General features: G+C 48.5%; 1 protein-coding gene across 6 annotated transcripts in view; it reads left to right on the top strand.

Moving 5' to 3' along the window:
• LOC135054865 (oocyte zinc finger protein XlCOF7.1-like) overlaps nt 1-22,678 on the top strand; it is a 116,134-nt gene that overhangs the window by 78,895 nt on the left and 14,561 nt on the right. For all 6 annotated transcript variants that reach the window (XM_063958271.1, XM_063958270.1, XM_063958269.1 and 3 more), the window contains one exon: nt 5,833-5,931. In XM_063958271.1, coding sequence (XP_063814341.1) covers nt 5,833-5,931 — 99 coding nt within the window. The remainder of the gene's footprint in view (nt 1-5,832; nt 5,932-22,678) is intronic.

Below are 22,678 nucleotides of genomic sequence, written 5' to 3' on the forward strand. Positions count from 1 at the left end.
ATTATCAGCAGACGTTAGAGTTATAATACACGACCAGAGTCTGGATCAGAGAGCTCTTTATTTTATCACTGAGGACCCTCACATTCCAGGCCAGTAGACCCAGCCAATCTTTCACCCACGGATCATGTTGATCCAACAGAAAATAAAGAAGGAAGGGTAAAGATGCCAGAGAAAGACCAGGGATTTGAACACGACCAACAATAACCAATCCTGCATGACATTGAAAGATTACATGGAGCATGTAAAAAGAACATTGCTCATATAGATTAAACCATCCAAACCCACTCTAACCCTCTCTATATCCATTACAGAACGATGGAAATACCTTCTAATATAAATAAAAACTCACATACTAAACCAGTAGAAACCGAATTAGCATCCTTCACAAAAATCACATACAAAGTCCCAGTCCTTAGTATACAGAGTATCAGGCCTAGAATACTGATCAGGGAAATCGGGGAGACTAACAGCAGACTCTATCTCGAGCATCTAGGAACCAGCCTGCATCTAATTCACTCCCAGAGAGGTAAAATAGTAACTGCAAACAACATAAAGCACAACACAAACAAATACAAAGGCAGAAGTAGTATATACAGATACCCAGGACGCAAAGAGTGACGGAGTCTAAGGAGGATGAGTCCTTTAACATCCTGTGGAGCAGTAAAGTATAGGCTAGTCCCGTTAGCAATGACCTGAATCGGAGCAGAGATAATCATAGAGTAGGAAATCTATGCAAATGCTGCAGCTGCTCTTCTTGACCTGCAGAAATTGGGAACATCTTATTTGTACTTCCAAGATGAAATCCGCATAGACCAAGACTTGGTGATTATCAACCTTGAGTTTTCTTGGCCTGCTTGAAAATTGAAACCGGGTCATTAAGGTGAAGTTATTTTTGCAATAAAGGGATGGTACGGAGCACTGGTGGAGACCATTTAAAGGGAAGGTGATGGGCCCACTCCACAGCAAATTAGGCCAGCGGTGCAGTTAAGAGTCATAGAAGCTGTGGAATCCTGAAGAGTAGAGATGCTGTGTTTGGCTCCACCCAATTCTCCCTCATTCAGTGAGAGGTCAACCTTCACTAAATTTAAATCTTACCAGTGGCAGGCAAGGTGGGTGGCATTTACAATCCAACGGCGACTTAGGTGGATTCAAGCCATTAACAGAATAGGCAAAATTTTCCAGCTTGGGGGCAGCCCCAGATTTATGACTGGACTTGTCCCTGTTACTGGCATGGAGCCCTCTGCTAAGACAACAGGAACAGAGTTGTAGGAAAAGCCAAAATGCAATACAAAGAGCAGTCAGAATGTATGAAAGTAGCTCCTTAGGCAGGAGAAGCAGCAAGGTGAGCTACAGAAACTGTAGCCAGAACTGAGGAGCATGACTGGGCAGCATCCCACAAGAAGAAAATACTGTTTCCTCCAAGTCCACACACTGGATCCAGCAGAGTATAAAGGCCCAGCACTACAGAAAGAAAGGAATCCAGAGCAGCAAGGAGCAGACAGACAGTCACATGCCTTCAGAGTCAGAAGCTGGAGGAGATTGGAGCAGTTCGCAGAGACCACACAGCAGCCAATAGACACCAGCCAGAGGGTGCACACCAAAAAGGAGCAAGAAGCCAGTTGTGCTGATAGAGCCAAGACCACTAGCAGGGTAAGTAACTTTCAGGAGACCTGTATCCCGAGGATGTCAGGTCATTTAGAAGTGGCAGGCAGAACTGTTAGTCCTATATCTGAGTGACAAGCCGCTACAGGTGTGTGTTGCAGGTTTGGCTGGGTTCAAGAGTGGGCGCCCAGATGGAAAACAAATATGCCCAGCGCCTGGTCATCCAGCAACAGGGGACCAAGAGAAGAAAGACAAGACTGGACAGAGCCAAAATGAAACGTTACTGCAAGAGGGAGATCTGAGAGCAGACCTTTCATTTGTGGGGAAATGTACCCTAGCTCCTCAGATATTTCATGTTGGAAATGGGAAACATCTTGTTTGAGCCCCCCCGATGGGTAGCATATTTCATAGCCCGTTACCATCATTATGGTGGAAGTGGAGAACTTAGCTATGCCCTCTCCTCCCACCCCAGCTGTCCACATCTGAAGGTGATGCCCTTCCATTGCCTCTCATAACGACTTTGCGATACATTAAGGGGGTCAAGTGATAACTATAGCATTGAAATGATAATAGGTGTCTCAGAGTTTGTTGTAGTGAGAGAGTAACTAGGAAATACTAAATTTGGATATATTCATATTGCTGAAGTCTTTTTTTTTGGGATATCAGGAGGGGATATAAATGCTTATGTTCCACATATCTGTTACATATAGAAACCCTGCAGAGATCCAGCGGCTACAGCGATTCCAAGACATGCCTGGGGGAAATCTGGGTTGTCCCAGAGAGGAGGGAGTAGGCCCTTGAGAAGCCATAACCTAAAGCAGAAGAGTCCCTGGTACTACATTGGTCCTGTGATAACGTATTGCAGACCACACACTGGCATGCCGCAGTTGTATGCAACTTACTATTGCAGGAACTACCCCGGTCAAATTACTATTGCAAACGGTGGGATCTGGACATTTAGTCTCTAAAATATATGGCCGTATACTTCAAATGTATCATATAGACCCCCTTGTCTCCCTTAAGACTAAGTGGGAATCTGATTTAGGTCCATTGTCGGATGACATATGGGAGGGTGCTCTGGGATTTTATTGGTTTTCAACTTCCTCTGTCCGATATCAGCAAATTCAATTGTTCATATTACATAGGGTATATATGACCCTGGTGAGGCTGTCGCATATAGGGGGATCCCATAGCTCACAATGCCCCAAGTGTGGAAGTCTAGGGGCAGACTTTTGGCATATGCTCTGGCTATGTCCCGTGGTGTCGGTTTTTTTGGGGGAGGTTATGCGTGCTATAGTTGGTACGGGTGTTCCTCCTTCCATACTTACACCTATCACTTGTGTATTAGCGGCTATAGATGAGGAGATTCTGGATCCACCCGGTCGATGCTATGTTGTAAACCTCTGTGCTCTGGCCAAGGTTTGCATAGCCAGACTGTGGTTGGCTAATGAAGCCCCGACCCTAAAATCCTGGATTTCTCTGGTTAACGCTTCTGTTACACATGAAAAATTTGTATTTCTGGCCAGGAATGCAGAAAAAAGTTTATTGCTATATGGGGAAAGTGGATGAGTTCTCGCTACTTCACAGATAAATTCTGATGAGCCTTAGAGTTCTCTAGTTAACTGCTGTGCAGGCCTTCTGTGGGAGGTTTGTGGGGTGTGTGGCCCGCGACCGGCCGGGTTAATGTGAATATTAACACTGTAATAACGTGGTGCGAAGTGTTAAGTATATCGTACTGCTATGTCACCAGTGCTCTACTAATGTCTGACTGGGATCCATATCCGCATGTTCCACTGTGCTCTTTATCTATGTACTACCGTAAGCCTGTTGTTGTATCTGCTGTTTTTATTTGTTTTATTTTGTTTTGTGTTGCCTTTTGCACTGTTTAATTGTAAAACTGTCTAAAATCCAATAAAAATATATTGAATTTAAAAAAAATCGTTATTATACACCACCATAAGGAATGCTGACATTGTATTAAATAATGGTGAAAGTTACCTGTTGTATTGATTAATGGGAGAGATGTGTGGGTTCAGATTTACTCGGTTCTTAACACCAAAATTAACGCGAGTGCGGATTTAGCATGATTTTTCTTATTGGCTAACCAAAACACGTGATATCCGAGAGCCAATAAGATGCCCTTCCAAATCCGGTTAAATCCGAACCCACACATCTTTAGGTAGCAGGTATGACCACCCACCTGTCATTCTGCTCTGAAAGCTCTGAATTTAAATATACATGAAGGAGATTAAAGCATGAGATGTTTCACTGGGTTCAGTATGATTTCCTGGTGGCCGGGATGCTGGCCATCAAAATACCGACAGCAGCATCCCGGCCGCCAATATGCCGGCACCGGGGCGAGCGCAAAGAGTCCTCTATACCATTTCACTATGTATTGCCTCTTTAATGTGTTGAAGATTAAGATTGAGAATGTTAGGTGTGGTTTTCTTCTGTCCTACAGGGTTGTTAGGGGAGGAGTTTGTGAAGCTTTAGCTGAGGCTAGGCAGATTTAGTACCGCTCTGATCTAGATCACCCTCCCACACTCTTTTTTTTTTTTTTTTTTTTTTTTTTTCTCTCTGTTGAATTTGTGAATTTACTGCATTGGTTCAGCTCACTCAAATGAAGACCACAAGCAACAAGAATGTGGAATAACATCAAGGGGATTCCCTTATAATAGGTTGTTTGACAGCAGCTCGCCCATAATTGAATGGGCCCCGTAAAGTGGTGTAATCTCAATGCTGGAATCGTATAATGCCTGCCATGTCAGAGGAATCTATAGCAAGGGTGTAGTAGCAGGACTGGGGGCCCTATCAACACCCTTTGTGTTATTGTATCCTTCCCTTGTACACTTGTAACATTGTCATAATTCTGGAGCACCTGTAGGCTATTTTCCCTCACCTGTACGTGTACCCATAGCTAACTGGATAAGGAGTCCTAGATCACTAACTTGGTTCCCTCACCCCAATACCATGGACATGGGAAGGTATTTTCCCACCTGATTAAACAAATGTTCAAGTTTATTTAACCCAAAATATCAGCAAAGAACAATTACACAGTCACATTGTCAGACCGGGTTACATTACATTTACTAGTCTCTATAAGCCAATCGTGTAAAGGCCTATGGAACCAGGTTTTACCTCACTCTAATTACAATCAAGGCATTTCCGCTGGAGTGTCTACCTGCTTTTGGTGGGCACAGCCCATCTCATGTATGAGGGAAGATAATATCCTCTGTCATATTTTTCAGCCCTTGGTGGTCCATCAGTAGCTGTAAATGCTAGTCAGCCATGTCTTCATGTCTCCACCATCTCCAGTGCTTCAGGTTCCTCAAATGTACTCCTGGTCTCTGAATACAGTTCTCCATCTTCTCTGGAGATCCAATTGGTAGATCTTACCTCCCAGAGACAGGACAGGGGCTCTGCCGTCTCATTCCTCATTTCTCTACAGACCACGGAATAAAGTCGGCATGTCATTGGTTCTCACAGTGGATCTCGCCAGTGCTGCCTTAAGGACTGGTGATGATGAAGTCAGCAATGGTAACCTTCACAAGTGTACCCTTTGCTGTCTGTCAAGTCTAAAGAATGGCTAAATAATACGCTGTGATTAATGTGTAGCATTCGGCAACACCTGAGGGTGAGCAAAGAATTGTCCTGTGAAATTAATGTGGGTAATGAAGCTGTGGTACTTTATACGGGGTCGGAGGTCAGACTAATACTTCTGTTCCCCTAACTTGCCATAAATAAAACAAGTTGCAGTTACTTCTAGGGATGATATGGATCAAGATAGTCAACAATTCACTCAATGATTGGTTTTGGAGTTACGCTGCACTTGGGCGCCCAGTGGAAGTGTCCGTGTATAGCCTGTATCCAGAGAACGCCCTCATTACACACCCATCTACACACAATATACATGTGTTTCATATCACTTGCATAGAAATCACTCGCACACTCCAGCGCTCAAATCCTCTCTCAGCCTTCATCTATTTTGCTGGTTAGAGGACTATATACAAGTGTATACAGTGATGTTCTAAAGAGTGTTACTGTGCCAGAGCTGTAGCGTATGTATGCTGTAATAACTTGCCCCTTACTCCCTGCCACTGAAGCCACATACCCGTCAGCTATGCAGGCAGTACGGATAGGGACGTGTGCAAGGATTTGTTCATCCCTTTGGGGCCGTGTTATGTTTACAGTTTACCAAAACCCATGACTGATGTCATTATTCCCGTACAGATGGGAACAAAGGAAAGCCGCCTCTAACATCTGTCATCAAGCAAGAAGAAAAGAGAGATATGAGCCTGCCGCAGTCATCGGAGTGGGAGATTCACGAAGGTCAGTGATAAATGATGGAGGCAATCCAGTGGTGATGAAGGAAGTCTCAATCCGGCCATTGTTCCCCTATAGCGACCTCCTAAAGAGCTGTGATGGTGTGAGCTGCAGAAAGGAATAGCTTAAAAAACAAACTTCTTTTTATGAATGGATTTACATGTGATATGTGATGATTGGGCAAAACCATGTGCACTGCAGGTGGGGCAGATATAACATGTGCAGAGAGAGTTAGATTTGGGTGGGTGTTATTGTTTCTGTACAGGGTAAATACTAACTGCTTACTTTCTAAACAGTTGTTTAGATTTCAGTTTCAACACACCCCACCCAAATCTAATCTCTCTGCACATGTTACATCTGCCCCACCTGCAGTGTAGCATGGTTCTGCCCAATTGCTAACTTTCTTGGTTTGCTAACAACCCTGAATGACCCCCTGTAATTTGAATCCCTGGCGCCTGTTTGAATAAGTTTTATACAGAAAATTTAAATTGCCCGATTTTGTATTGTATTGTAGGGCACACAATTCTATTTTTTACAAAGTAGGCTTTCACGTCTGAAAGGGGGAGCTGTATCAAGGTTTGGAGAGTGACAAAGTGAAGAGATATAAAGTACCAACCAATCAGCTTTTAACAAGTCACTGTACAGGCACTGTTTAAAAAATAAAATAAAAAGACAGGTGCTGATTGGTTGGTACTCTGTCTCTTCACTCTTCAAGCTTTGATAAATCTCCCCCTCAGTCTGCGATCAGAGTGGCAAAATAATTATTTCATTGGGTGCAGATTCATCCCTGTTTGAGAGCGAGCTGTGCTGTTTCATCTCATTGGGGTCAATCAAAGAGTTTTGTGCCGTTGGAATGCTCAGAATGGCAGCACATCACAACGACAACATCACTCATTTTGCATAATTCTCAGCGCTGTGCGCATTGCGACGGAATAGGATAGGCCCCATTTAGCCTGGAATTGTTACATCCTGTGTAGAAAGCAGTGACGTGTGGTCAGGGTAGGCAGGGGATACAGAGCCCCACCTGACATACTTCAGTACACTCCAGAATTTTGACTATAACCATGATTATAACAATACAGAGAAGATATTTATAACTTACAATATATCATCTTTGTGTCATTCTAATAGTTTCTTAGTCCAAAGTCTCCACCGAATCATGTGTGTGTGTGTGTGTGTGTGTGTGTGTGTGTGTGTGTGTGTGTGTGTGTGTGTGTTTCCCTGGCTCTTATACTAGCCAGTGCCTCCGCAGCTACTGACCTCACCGCACGCACCTCACTGGTAGAAAGTTGTCTGTGAAATGGTTTTGCAGCTACAGTTGTAGTGAGGATTGACAATCCGGGAGCATATGTGGGAAGTAACGGGGGGAGTGGCAACTCAAACGCAGGCACCTCGCATCCATTTCAGGGGCCTGTCACTGGTTACGACTGTGATCCCATCTGCAGTTAAGATGGTTGCCTCTTAGTACACGAGCAGCGGATCTGTAACGCCACCAGGGGGAATCTCAATGCAAATCCCGGTGGATGCAGCATCTTCATATTTTCGCTAACTGCTGTGGAATGAATCTAAGTTGCGACGGCATTTACATACAGCTGAGTCGGGCCCAGAGACTCGCCTTCTGATGGAGAAGATAATGTTTTTATCTTAGTTCTCTTGACAAACTCCAAGTTCTAACAAGTGTAGTCCTCCAAAGTGACTACTTTGTAGTTCTACAATTGCCAGAGAGTTAGGGGTATATTTACGAAAGCTTGTGACATTTAAAAGTGGTGATGTTGCCTATATCAACCAATCAGATTCTGTCGTATCATTTCCTAGGATGCAAGAAAGAAATGTTTGACAGAATCTGATTGGTTGCTATGGGCAACATCACTTTAAATTTTTAGAAGCTTCAGTAAAGTGACACCTCAGACAGAGCTGGATTAACAATGGAGCGGATGGAGCTGCAGCTTCGGGCCCCCAGAATCCCCTGCAATTTGCCTCCCATGCAGCGCGACGAGGTACTGTAGCCAGCAGTGCGCACAGAGTCCTGCCCACCCTGCTGCTCACCCGCCCTGTAGAGTCCTGCTCCGACATGCTCGGATGCTGTGGCTGGCTCCTCCCCCAGCCATGGGCTGAACATTATAGTGAATAAGAATTAGACAGAGACGTCTAGATAGCCCCGCCCATCCCCAGGACCAGAACCGCCCGGCCCTCCTACTCCTAATGTCCCAGCTGCCTCCCTTTTTTCTTCTGTTCCTCCCATCCTCAGGCCCGCCTCTCCTCACCCCCTGTCCTATCTGAGCCTATCCTCTCTCTGCTGATGCTCCAGTGGTGGGGCGTCTGTACATGCAGCCAGTACCTTGTGTAAGGAAATGGCCAGAGACATCCTCCTTACAGGTAACCCACTGCCTTTGGAGGCTGGGTATGTTCTCATGTAATGGGAGGGAGGGTTAGTGCAGTGTAATGCAGTGATGTAGTGTGGGGAGTTAGTGCTGTTATGTAGTGTCTGTGTGTGTGTGTGTGGGGGGGGGGGGCGCAGAGTAGTGATGTAGTATGGGTGGGTAGTGTAGTGGTGCCGAGTTGGCAGGTAGGAAAGTGCTGTTACTGTATGTACTGTGGGGAGGCAGTGCATTAAAGTAGTATGGTGATTTAGTGTAACAATAGTGTGTGGAGAGGTAACGCAGCAATGTGATGTGGGAATGTAGCTAGCCACGTGGTGCAGGAAGGTAGCGCAGTAATGTGGTGCGGGAAGGTAGCGCAGTAATGTGGTGCGGGAAGGTAGCGCAGTAATGTGGTGCGGGAAGGTAGCGCAGTAATGTGGTGCGGGAAGGTAGCGTAGTAATGTGGTGCGGGAAGGTAGCGCAGTAATGTGGTGCGGGAAGGTAGCGTAGTAATGTGGTGCGGGAAGGTAGCGCAGTAATGTGGTGCAGGAAGGTAGCGTAGTAATGTGGTGCGGGAAGGTAGCGCAGTAATGTGGTGCGGGAAGGTAGCGCAGTAATGTGGTGCGGGAAGGTAGCGTAGTAATGTGGTGCGGGAAGGTAGCGCAGTAATGTGGTGCGGGAAGGTAGCGTAGTAATGTGGTGCGGGAAGGTAGCGCAGTAATGTGGTGCGGGAAGGTAGCGCAGTAATGTGGTGCGGGAAGGTAGCGTAGTAATGTGGTGCGGGAAGGTAGCGCAGTAATGTGGTGCAGGAAGGTAGCGCAGTAATGTGTAGCTGGAAGGTAGCGTAGTAATGTGCTGCAGGAAGGTAGATACCATTAACACCTATTCCTCCTACAGCCGCATGGAGACCTAGTATGCAGCAAGGGGGTGGGTACTCTGACACTATCTCTTTCCCTGACATTGTTTCTCTCCCTGTCACTGTCTTTCTTTCTCTCCCTGACAATGTCTCTGTTCCTCTCTCTCTATTCCTGACACACTCTCTCTCCTTGACACTTATCTCTTTCTGATTGAAACCCTGTTCTTTTGCCCTCTCTGTCTTTCCCGCTTTCTCTCCCTAACACACTCTCTCTTTCACTCCCCTCCCTTTCTTGCTCCTCCCCCTTCTCTCTATCTCTGACACCATCTCTCTTTCCAACACCCTCTCTCGTTCTTTCTCCCTCTCTACCTCTTTCTCTCCATGACACTTTCTTACTCTCTCTTGCTCCCCTCTCCATCTCTCTCCCTCCCTGACACACTCTATCTCTCTGTCACTCTCGTTCCCCTCCCCATCTTGCTCCTCCACCCTCTTGCTCTCTCCCCTCTCATCCCTTTCTCCCTGACACTCTCTCGCGCCTCTTATCGCTTTCTCGGATTCCCTCTTTTTCCATTAAAACATCTCTCTTGCTCCCTGACGCCCCCCTCTCTCTTCTTGCTCCTCTCTCTCCCCCTTACATCTTTTTTGTCTCTCACTCCTCTCACTCACTCCCTCTCATGCTCCCCCAAAGGGCATTGTTGTGACAATGATAGGGTGGAGTAGGGGGCCTTGCTATTGCTATCGGTCCCACCACCTTCTAGTTATGCCCCTGGAGGTAGCGTAGTGATATATTGCAATGATGTAGTGTGGATAAGTATCTCAGAGAGGGTGTAGTATGGTATGCCGGCAGCCGGGCACCCGGCGACCAGCATACCGGCGCCGGGAGCCCACCCGCCGGCATACCGACAGCGTGGCGAGCGCAAAGGAGCCCCTTGCGGGCTCAGTGCTATTTATTCTCCCTCCAGGGGGGTCGTGGACCCCCATGAGGGAGAATATCTGTCGGTATGCCGGGTGTCGGGATTCCAGCGCCGGTATACTGTCCGCCGGGATCCCGACATTCGGCATACTGAAGACCACCCTCTCAGTGATATGGTGTGCGGATGTAGTGTGGGGAAGAAGCACAGTAATGTAATGAGGGGAGGTAACATAGTTATAACATAGCTGTTTAGGTTAAAAAAAAAAAAAGCAGTTTGTCCATCGAGTTTAACCTATATTTCTCTGACGTCCTAGTGGATGCTGGGAACTCCGTAAGGACCATGGGGAATAGCGGCTCCGCAGGAGACTGGGCACAAAAGTAAAGCTTTAGGACTACCTGGTGTGCACTGGCTCCTCCCCCTATGACCCTCCTCCAAGCCTCAGTTAGATTTTTGTGCCCGGCCGAGAAGGGTGCACACTAGGGGCTCTCCTGAGCTTCTTAGTGAAAGTTTAGTTTTAGGTTTCTTATTTTCAGTGAGACCTGCTGGCAACAGGCTCACTGCATCGAGGGACTAAGGGGAGAAGAAGCGAACTCACCTGCGTGCAGAGTGGATTGGGCTTCTTAGGCTACTGGACACCATTAGCTCCAGAGGGACCGAACACAGGCCCAGCCTCGGAGCTCGGTCCCAGAGCCGCGCCGCCGGCCCCCTTACAGAGCCAGAAGCAAGAAGAGGTCCGGAAAAATCGGCGGCAGAAGACATCCTGTCTTCACCAAGGTAGCGCACAGCACTGCAGCTGTGCGCCATTGCTCCTCAGCACACTTCACACTTCGGTCACTGAGGGTGCAGGGCGCTAGGGGGGGGGCGCCCTGAGCAGCAATAAAAACACCTTGGCTGGCGAAAATACATCACATATAGCCCCCAGGGCTATATGGATGAATTTTAACCCCTGCCAGATTCCACAGAAAAACGGGAGAAAAGGCCGCCGAGAAGGGGGCGGAGCCTATCTCCTCAGCACACTGGCGCCATTTTCTCTCATAGCTCCGTTGGAAGGAAGCTCCCTGGCTCTCCCCTGCAGTTACTACACTACAGAAAGGGGTTAAAAAAGAGAGGGGGGCACTAATTAGGCGCAGTATAACAATACAGCAGCTATAAGGGGAAAAACACTTATATAAGGTTATCCCTGTATATATATATAGCGCTCTGGTGTGTGCTGGCATACTCTCCCTCTGTCTCCCCAAAGGGCTAGTGGGGTCCTATCCTCTATCAGAGCATTCCCTGTGTGTGCTGTGTGTCGGTATGTTGTGTCGACATGTATGAGGAGGAAAATGAGGTGGAGGCGGAGCAATTGCCTGTAACAGAGATGTCACCCCCTAGGGAGTCGACACCTGATTGGATGAGCTTATGGAAGGAATTATGTGACAGTGTCAGCTCTTTACAAAAGATTGATGACATGAGACAGCCGGCGATTCAGCCTGTGCCTGTCCAGGTGTCTCAAAAGCCATCTGGGGCTCTAAAACGCCCGTTACCGCAGGTGGCAGATACAGACGCCGACACGGATACTGACTCCAGTGTCGACGATTAAGAGACGATTGTGACTTCCAGTAGGGCCACACGTTACATGATTGAGGCTATGGAAAATGTTTTTACACATTTCTGATAATACCAGTACCACTAAAAAGGGTATTATGTTGGGTGAGAAAAAACTGCCTGTAGTTTTTCCTGCATCTGAGGAATTAAATGAAGTGTGTGATGAGGCGTGGGTTTCCCCCGATAAAAACTGTTAATTCCTAAAAAGTTATTAGCATCATACCCCTTCCCGCCAGAGGATAGGGCACGTTGGGAAACACCCCTTAGGGTGAATAAAGCGCTCACACGCTTGTCTAAACAGGTGGCACTACCGTCCCCGGATACGGCCGCCCTTAAGGAACCTGCTGACAGAAAGCAGTAAAATATCCTAAAATGTATATACACTCACACGGGTGTGATACTGCGACCAGCAATCGCCTCAGCCTGGATGTGCAGTGCTGGGGTGGCTTGGTCGGATTCCCTGACTGACAATATTGATACCCTAGATAGGGACAGTATATTACTAACTATAGAGCATTTAAAAGATGCATTTCTATATATGCGTGATGCACAGAGGGATATTTGCCGACTGGCATCAAGAGTAAGTGCGCTGTCCATTTCTGCCAGAAGAGGGCTATGGACAAGACAGTGGTCAGGTGATGCTGATTCCAAAAGGCATATGGAAGTATCGCCTTATAAAAGGGAAGAGTTATTTGGGGTAGGTCTAACAGACCTGGTGGCCACGGCACCAGCTGGAAAATCCACATTTTTACCCCAGGTAGCTTCTCAACCTAAGAAGACGCCGTATTATCAGGCGCAGTCCTTTCGGCCCCATAAGGGCAAGCGGGCAAAAGGCGCCTCTTTTCTGCCCCCTGGCAGAGGGAGAGGAAAAAGGCTGCAGCAAACAGCCAATTCCCAGGAACAAAAGCCCTCTCCCGCCTCCGCAAAGTCCTCAGCATGACGCTGGGGCTTTACAAGCGGTCTCAGGCACGGTGGGGGCCCGTCTCAAGAAATTCGAGACGTCTCCCCCTCGCCGTTTTCATAAAGCCTGCTTTACCGACGTCTCCCTCAGACAGGGAGACAGTATTGCAAGCCATTCACAGGCTGTATTCCCAGCAGGTGATAATCAAGGTACCCCTCCTGCAACAGGGAAAGGGATACTATTCCACACTATTTGTGGTACCGAAGCCAGACGGCTCGGTAAGACCAATTTTAAATCTAAAATCCTTGAACACTTACATACAAAGGTTCAAATTCAAGATGGAGTCACTCAGAGCAGTGATTGCAAACCTGGAAGAAGGGGACTATATGGTCTCTCTGGACATCAAAGATGCTTACCTACATGTCCCAATTTACCCTTCTCCAAGGGTACCTCAGGTTTGTGGTACAGAACTGTCACTATCAGTTTCAGACGCTGCCGTTTGGATTGTCCACGGCACCCCGGGTCTTTACCAAGGTAATGGCCGAAATGATGATACTCCTTCGAAAGAAGGGAGTTTTAGTTATCCCTTACTTGGACGATCTCCTGATAAGGGCAAGATCCAGGGAACAGTTGGAAGTCGGGGTAGCACTATCTCAGATAGTGCTGCGGCAGCACGGTTGGATTCTCAATATTCCAAAATCGCAGCTGATCCCGTCGACACGCCTTCTATTCCTAGGGATGATCCTGGACACAGTCCAGAAAAAAGTGTTTTCTCCCGGAGGAGAAAGCCAGGGAGTTATCCGAACTAGTCAGAAACCTCCTAAAACCAGGCCAAGTATCAGTGCACAAGAGTCCTGGGAAAAATGGTGGCTTCCTACGAAGCAATTCCATTCGGCAGATTCCACGCAAGAACTTTCCAGTGGGACCTGCTGGACAAATGGTCCGGATCGCATCTTCAGATGCATCAGCGGATAACCCTGTCACCAAAGACAAGGGTGTCTCTCCTGTGGTGGTTGCAGAGTGCTCACCTTCTAGAGGGCCGCAGATTCGGCATTCAGGACTGGGTCCTGGTGACCACGGATGCCAGCCTGCGAGGCTGGGGAGCAGTCACACAGGGAAGAAATTTCCAGGGCTTGTGGTCAAGCCTGGAGACATCACTTCACATAAATATTTTGGAGCTAAGGGCCATTTACAGTGCCCTAAGCCAAGCAAGACCTCTGCTTCAAGGTCAGCCGGTGCTGATCCAGTCGGACAACATCACGGCAGTCGCCCACGTAAACAGACAGGGCGGCACAAGAAGCAGGAGGGCAATGGCAGAAGCTGCAAGGATTAAGAAAAACCAAAGGGGGACATGATGGCGTCCCGCCTAAACAAAAAATTGGACAGGTATTGCGCCAGGTCAAGGGACCCTCAGGCAATAGCTGTGGACGCTCTGGTAACACCGTGGGTGTACCAGTCAGTGTATGTGTTCCCTCCTCTTCCTCTCATACTAAAAGTACTGAGAATTATAAGACGGAGGGGAGTAAGAACTATACTCGTGGCTCCGGATTGGCCAAGAAGGACTTGGTACCCGGAACTTCAAGAGATGCTCACGGAGGACCCGTGGCCTCTACCTCTAAGAAGGGACCTGCTCCAGCAAGGACCCTGTCTATTCCAAGACTTACCGCGGCTGCGTTTGACGGCAGGGCGGTTGAACGCCGGATCCTGAAGGAAAAAGGCATTCCGGATGAAGTCATCCCTACCCTGGTCAAGCCAGGAAGGATGTAACCGCAAAGCATTATCACCGCATTTGGCGAAAATATGTTGCGTGGTGCGAGGCCAGTAAGGCCCCGATGGAGGAATTTCAACTAGGTCGATTCCTGCATTTCCTGTAAACAGGAGTGTCTATGGGCCTAAAATTGGGGTCCATTAAGGGTCAATTTTCTTCCAGAAAGAACTAGCTTCACTACCTGAAGTTCAGACGTCTGTAAAAGGGGTACTGCATATACAGCCTCCTTTTGTGTCTCCAGTGGCACCTTGGGATCTCAATGTAGTTTTGGGGTTCCTAAAGTCACATTGGTTTGAACCACTTGAATCTGTGGAGTTAAAATATCTCACATGGAAAGTGGTCATGTTGTTGGCCCTGGCCTCGGCCAGGCACGTGTCAGAATTGGCGGGCTTTATCCTGTAAAAGCCCTTATCTGATCTTCCATTCAGACAGGGCGGAATTGAGGACTCGTCCTCATTTTCTCCCTAAGGTGGTTTCAGTGTTTCATCTGAACCAACCTATTGTGGTACCTGCGGCTACTAGTGACTTGGAGGACTCCAAGTTGTTGGACGTAGTCAGGGCCTTGAAAATATATGTTTCCAGGACGGCTGGAGTCAGGAAATCTGACTCGCTGTTTATCCTGTATGCACCCAACAAGCTGGGTGCTCCTGCTTCTAAGCAGACTATTGCTCGTTGGATTTGTAGTACAATTCAGCTTGCACATTCTGTGGCAGGCCTGCCACAGCCAAAATCTGTAAAAGCCCATTCCACAAGGAAGGTGGGCTCATCTTGGGCGGCTGCCCGAGGGGTCTCGGCGTTACAACTTTGCCGAGCAGCTACTTGGTCAGGGGCAAACACGTTTGCTAAATTCTACAAATTTGATACCCTGGCTGAGGAGGACCTGGAGTTCTCTCATTCGGTGCTGCAGAGTCATCCGCACTCTCCCGCCCGTTTGGGAGCTTTGGTATAATCCCCATGGTCCTTACGGAGTTCCCAGCATCCACTAGGACGTCAGAGAAAATAAGAATTTACTTACCGATAATTCTATTTCTCGTAGTCCGTAGTGGATGCTGGGCGCCCATCCCAAGTGCGGATTGTCTGCAATACTTGTACATAGTTATTGTTACAAAAATCGGGTTATTATTGTTGTGAGCCATCTTTTCAGAGGCTCCTCTGTTATCATGCTGTTAACTGGGTTCAGATCACAGGTTGTACGGTGTGATTGGTGTGGCTGGTATGAGTCTTACCCGGGATTCAAAATTCTTCCTTATTGTGTACGCTCGTCCGGGCACAGTATCCTAACTGAGGCTTGGAGGAGGGTCATAGGGGGAGGAGCCAGTGCACACCAGGTAGTCCTAAAGCTTTACTTTTGTGCCCAGTCTCCTGCGGAGCCGCTATTCCCCATGGTCCTTACGGAGTTCCCAGCATCCACTACGGACTACGAGAAATAGAATTATCGGTAAGTAAATTCTTATTTTCTCGAACGTCCTAGTGGATGCTGGGGACTCCGTAAGGACCATGGGGAATAGACGGGCTCCGCAGGAGACAGGGCACTTTAAGAAAGAATTTGGATACTGGTGTGCTCTGGCTCCTCCCTCTATGTCCGTCCTCCAGACCCCAGTTTGTATCTGTGCCCGGGCGAGCTGGGTGCTACTTAGTGAGCTCTCCTGAGCTTGCTAAAAAGAAAGTATTTTGTTAGGTTTTTTTATTTTCAGAGAGATCTGCTGGCAACAGACTCTCTGCTACGTGGGACTGAGGGGAGAGAAGCAGCCCTACTCACTGAAGATAGGTCCTGCTTAGGCTACTGGACACCATTAGCTCCAGAGGGATCGTACACAGGATCGCACCCTTGGTCGTCCGATCCCGGAGCCGCGCCGCCGTCCCCCTCGCAGAGCTGGAAGACAGAAGCCGGTGACAGAAGCAAGAAGACTTCGAAATCGGCGGCAGAAGACTCCAGTCTTCATATGAGGTAGCGCACAGCACTGCAGCTGTGCGCCATTGCTCCCACACTAAACCCACATACTCCGGTCACTGTAGGGTGCAGGGCGCAGGGGGGGGGCGCCCTGGGCAGCAATTAGAGACCTCTTGGCAAAAGTGGGCATATATACAGTTGGGCACTGTATATATGCATGGGCCCCCGCCATATTTTTACACAGAATCGCGGGACAGAAGCCCGCCGCTGAGGGGGCGGGGCTTGTTCCTCAGCACTCACCAGCGCCATTTTCTCTCCACAGCTCCGCTGAGAGGAAGCTCCCCAGGCTCTCCCCTGCAGAATCACGGTAGAAGAGGGTAAAAAGAGAGGGGGGGGGGGCACATAAATTTGGCGCAAAAACAGTATATACAGCAGCTACTGGGTTAACACTAAGTTACTGTGTGATTCCTGGGACATATAGCGCTGGGGTGTGTGCTGGCATACTCTCTCTCTGTCTCTCCAAAGGGCCTTGTGGGGGAACTGTCTTCAAATAGAGCATCCCCTGTGTGTGTGGTGTGTCGGTACGCTTGTGTCGGCATGTTTGAAGAGGAAGGTTATGTGGAAACAGAGCGGGGACAAATGATTGTGGGGTCGGCGCCGACACCCGATTGGATGGATATGTGGAAGGTTTTAAATGATAATCTTACTTCCTTGCATAAAAGGTTGGATAAAGCTGAAGCCTTCGGACAGCCGGGGTCTCAGCCCATGCCTGATCCTATGTCGCAGAGGCCGTCAGGGTCTCAGAAGCGCCCACTATCCCAAATTGTTGACACAGATATCGACACGGATTCTGACTCCAGTGTCGATGGCGATGATGCAAAGTTACAGCCTAAAATGGCTAAAGCCATCCGTTACATGATTATAGCAATGAAAGATGTGTTGCACATCACAGAGGAAACCCCAGTCCCTGACAAGAGGGTTTATATGTATGGGGAAAAAAGGCAAGAGGTGACCTTTCCCCCTTCACATGAGTTAAATGAGTTATGTGAAAAGGCTTGGGAATCTCCAGATAGAAAACTGCAGATTTCCAAACGGATGCTTATGGCGTATCCTTTCCCGCCAACGGACAGGTTACGCTGGGAATCCTCCCCTAGGGTAGACAAAGCTTTAACGCGATTATCCAAGAGGGTAGCCCTGCCGTCACAGGATACGGCCACCCTAAAAGATGCTGCGGATAGAAAGCAGGAGGGTATCCTGAAGTCCGTTTATACACATTCAGGTACCTTACTAAGGCCGGCGATTGCGTCGGCCTGGATGTGTAGTGCTGTAGCAGCATGGACAGATACCTTATCTGAGGAACTTGATACCTTGGACAAGGATACTATATTACTGACCCTGGGGCATATAAAAGACGCTGTCCTTTATATGAGAGATGCTCAAAGAGACATTAGCCTACTGGGCTCTAGAATAAATGCAATGTCGATTTCTGCCAGAAGGGTCCTGTGGACTCGGCAATGGACAGGAGATGCCGACTCAAAAAGGCACATGGAGGTTTTACCTTACAAGGGTGAGGAGTTGTTTGGGGAGGGTCTCTCGGACCTGGTCTCCACAGCTACGGCTGGAAAGTCAAATTTTTTGCCATATGTTCCCTAACAACCTAAGAAAGCACCGTATTACCAAATGCAGTCCTTTCGATCACAAAAAGGCAAGAAAGTCCGAGGTGCGTCCTTTCTTGCCAGAGGCAGGGGTAGAGGAAAGAAGCTGCACAATACAGCTAGTTCCCAGGAACGGAAGTCCTCCCCGGCTTCCACTAAATCCACCGCATGACGCTGGGGCTCCACAGGCGGAGCTAGGTCCGGTGGGGGCGCGTCTCCGAAATTTCAGCCACAAGTGGGTTCACTCCCAGGTGGATCCCTGGGCTATAGAGATTGTGTCTCAGGGATACAAGCTGGAATTCGAAGAGATGCCCCCTCACCGTTACCTCAAATCAGCCCTGCCAGCTTCCCCCTTAGAGAGGGAAATAGTGTTAGCTGCAATTCACAAATTGTATCTTCAGCAGGTGGTGGTATAGGTTCCCCTCCTTCAACAGGGAAGGGGTTACTATTCGACCATGTTTGTGGTACCGAAACCGGACGGTTCGGTCAGACCCATATTGAATTTAAAATCCCTGAACATATACCTGAAAAGGTTCAAGTTCAAGATGGAATCGCTCAGAGCGGTCATCGCAAGCCTGGAAGGGGGGGATTTTATGGTGTCTCTGGACATAAAGGATGCTTACCTTCATGTCCCCATTTATCCACCTCATTAGGAGTACCTCAGATTTGTGGTACAGGATTGTCATTACCAATTCCAGACGTTGCCGTTTGGTCTCTCTACGGCACCGAGAATATTTACCAAGGTAATGGCGGAAATGATGGTGCTCCTGCGACGGCAAGGAGTCACAATTATCCCATACTTGGACGATCTCCTCATAAAGGCGAGGTCCAGAGAGCAGTTGCTGATCAGCGTGGCACGCTCTCGGGAAGTGTTATAACAGCACGGCTGGATTCTAAATATTCCAAAATCGCAGTTGATTCCTACGACTCGTCTGCCCTTCCTGGGCATGATTCTGGACACAGGCCAGAAGAGGGTTTATCTCCCGATGGAGAAGGCTCAGGAGCTCATGACACTGGTCAGTGACCTATTAAAACCAAAGCAGGTGTCGGTGTATCACTGCACGCGAGTCCTGGGAAAGATGGTGGCATCATACGAGGCCATTCCCTTCGGCAGGTTCCATGCGAGGACCTTTCAATGGGATCTGTTGGACAAGTGGTCCGGATCACATCTACAAATGCATCGGCTGATCACCCTATCCCCCAGGGCCAGGGTGTCTCTCCTGTGGTGGCTGCAGAGTGCTCACCTTCACGAAGGCCGCAGATTCGGCATTCAGGACTGGGTCCTGGTAACCACGGACGCAAGCCTCCGAGGGTGGGGAGCAGTCACACAGGGAAGAAATTTCCAAGGTCTGTGGTCAAGTCAGGAGACTTGCCTTCACATCAACATCCTGGAACTAAGGGCAATATACAACGCCCTACGTCAAGCGGAGACCCTGCTTCGCGACCGATCGGTGCTGATTCAGTCAGACAACATCACCGCAGTGGTTCATGTAAACCGCCAAGGCGGCACAAGGAGCAGGGTGGCGATGACGGAAGCCACCAGAATTCTTCGCTGGGCGGAGAATCACGTAAGTGCACTGTCAGCAGTGTTCATTCCGGGAGTGGACAACTGGGAAGCAGACTTCCTCAGCAGGCACGACCTCCACCCGGGAGAGAGGGGACTTCATCAAGAAGTCTTCACGCAGATTGCAAGTCGGTGGGAACTGCCACAAGTAGACATGATGGCATCCCGCCTCAACAAAAAGCTACAGAGGTATTGCGCCAGGTCAAGAGACCCTCAGGCGATAGCTGTAGACGCACTAGTGACACCGTGGGTGTTCCATTCGGTCTATGTATTTTCTCCTCTTCCTCTCATACCCAAGGTGCTGAGAATCATAAGAAGAAGAGGAGTGAGAACAATACTCATTGTTTCGGATTGGCCAAGAAGGACTTGGTATCCAGAGCTGCAAGAAATGCTCACAGAGGACCCATGGCCTCTGCCTCTAAGACAGGACTTGTTGCAACAGGGGCCCTGTCTGTTCCAAGACTTACCGCGGCTGCGTTTGACGGCATGGCGGTTGAACGCCGGATCCTAGCAGAAAAAGGCATTCCGGATGAGGTTATTCCTACGCTGATAAAGGCTAGGAAGGACGTGACGGCTAAACATTATCACCGTATATGGCGAAAATATGTTGCTTGGTGTGAGGCAAGGAATGCCCCTACGGAGGAATTCCAGCTGGGCCGTTTCCTTCACTTCCTACAGTCGGGAGTGACTTTGGGCCTAAAATTGGGTTCCATTAAGGTCCAGATTTCGGCCCTATCCATTTTCTTTCAAAAAGAACTGGCTTCTCTTCCTGAAGTTCAGACGTTTGTAAAGGGAGTGCTGCATATTCAGCCCCCTTTTGTGGCGCCTTGGGATCTTAACGTGGTGTTGAGTTTCCTGAAGTCACACTGGTTTGAGCCACTTAAAACCGTGGAGTTAAAATTTCTCACGTGGAAGGTGGTCATGCTATTAGCCTTGGCTTCAGCTAGGCGTGTGTCAGAATTAGCGGCTTTGTCACATAAAAGCCCCTATCTGGTTTTCCATATGGACAGGGCGGAATTGCGGACCCGTCCGCAATTTCTGCCAAAAGTGGTGTCATCTTTTCATATGAACCAACCTATTGTGGTGCCTGTGGCTACTCGTGACTTGGAGGATTCCGAGTTACTAGATGTGGTCAGGGCTTTGAAGGATTATGTAGCCAGAACGGCTAGAGTCAGGAAAACTAAGTCACTGTTTATCCTGTATGCACCCAACAAGCTGGGTGCTCCTGCTTCAAAGCAAACTATTGCTCGCTGGATCTGTAACACGATTCAGCAGGCTCATTCTGCGGCTGGATTGCCGCTGCCAAAATCAGTAAAAGCCCATTCCACAAGGAAGGTGGGCTCTTCTTGGGCGGCTGCCCGAGGGGTCTCGGCATTACAGCTTTGCCGAGCGGCTACTTGGTCGGGTTCAAACACTTTTGCAAAGGTCTACAAGTTTGATACCCTGGCTGAGGAGGACCTTGTGTTTGCTCAATCGGTGCTGCAGAGTCATCCGCACTCTCCCGCCCGTTTGGGAGCTTTGGTATAATCCCCATGGTCCTTACGGAGTCCCCAGCATCCACTAGGACGTTAGAGAAAATAAAATTTTACTTACCGGTAAATCTATTTCTCGTAGTCCGTAGTGGATGCTGGGCGCCTGTCCCAAGTGCGGACTTCTTCTGCAATGCTTGTATATAGTTATTGCTTACATAAGGGTTATGTTATGGTTGCATCATGGTTGATCTGATGCTCTATTGTTGTTCATACTGTTAACTGGGTAAGCTTATCACAAGTTATACGGTGTGATTGGTGTGGCTGGTATGAGTCTTGCCCTGGATTCCAAAATCCTTTCCTTGTACTGTCAGCTCTTCCGGGCACAGTTTCTTTAACTGAGGGAGGAGCCAGAGCACACCAGTATCCAAATTCTTTCTTAAAGTGCCCTGTCTCCTGCGGAGCCCGTCTATTCCCCATGGTCCTTACGGAGTCCCCAGCATCCACTACGGACTACGAGAAATAGATTTACCGGTAAGTAAAATCTTATTTTAATCTAATTATTAGAGGTCGTGTCCTTGGATATCTTTTTCAGCTAAAAATTTGTCTAACCCTTTATTAAACTTATCAATTGAGTCAGCGAAAACAACCTTCTCAGGCAGAGAATTCCATATATTTATCGCCCTCACTGTGAAGAAACCCTTCCTTCACTGGGTATGAAAAGTTCTCTCATCTAACCTTAGAGGGTGGCCACGCATTCTGAGTACTGAACTCTCGAACCATAGATCTCTTGAAGTAGCATAGTGATGCGGTGTGAGGAGGTAGCATAGTGATGTATGTGAGGAGGTAGCATAGTGATGTGGTGTGGGGAGGTAGCTTAGTGATGTGGTGTGGGGAGGTAGCATAGTGATGTGGTGTGAGGAGTTAGCATAGTGATGTGGTGTGAGGAGGTAGCATAGTGATGTGGTGTGAGGAGGTAGCATAGTGATGTGGTGTGAGGAGGTAGCATAGTGATGTGGTGTGAGGAGGTAGCATAGTGATGTGGTGTGAGGAGGTAGCATAGTGATGTGGTGTGAGGAGGTAGCATAGTGATGTGGTGTGAGGAGGTAGCATAGTGGTGTGGGGAGGTAGCATAGTGATGTGGTGTGGGGAGGTAGCACAGTGATATGAGGTGGGGTGGTAGCATAGTGGTGTAGTGTGGGGAGGTAGCATAGTGATGTGGTGTGGGGAGGTAGCATAGTGATGCGGTGTAAGGAGGTAGCATAGTGATGCGGTGTGAGGAGGTAGCATAGTGGTGTGAGGAGGTAGCATAGTGATGTGGTGTGGGGAGGTAGCATAGTGATGTGGTGTGGGGAGGTAACATAGTGGTGTGGTGTGGGGAGGTAACATAGTGGTGTGGTGTGGGGAGGTAGCATAGTGGTGTGGGGAGGTAGCATAGTGATGTGGTGTGGGGAGGTAGCATAGTGCTGTGATGTGGGGAGGTAGCATAGTGATGTGGTGTGGGGAGGTAGCATAGTGCTGTGATGTGGGGAGGTAGCATAGTGATGTGGTGTGGGGAGGTAGCATAGTGATGTGGTGTGAGGAGGTAGCATAGTGATGTGGTGTGAGGAGGTAGCTTAGTGATGTGGTTTGAGGAGGTAGCTTAGTGATGTGGTTTGAGGAGGTAGCTTAGTGATGTGGTTTGAGGAGGTAGCTTAGTGATGTGGTGTGAGGAGGTAGCTTAGTGATGTGGTGTGAGGAGGTAGCTTAGTGATGTGGTGTGAGGAGGTAGCTTAGTGATGTGAGGAG

Source organism: Pseudophryne corroboree, chromosome 3, assembly GCF_028390025.1.
Source record: "Pseudophryne corroboree isolate aPseCor3 chromosome 3, aPseCor3.hap2, whole genome shotgun sequence".
Classification (NCBI taxonomy): Eukaryota; Metazoa; Chordata; class Amphibia; order Anura; family Myobatrachidae; genus Pseudophryne; species Pseudophryne corroboree.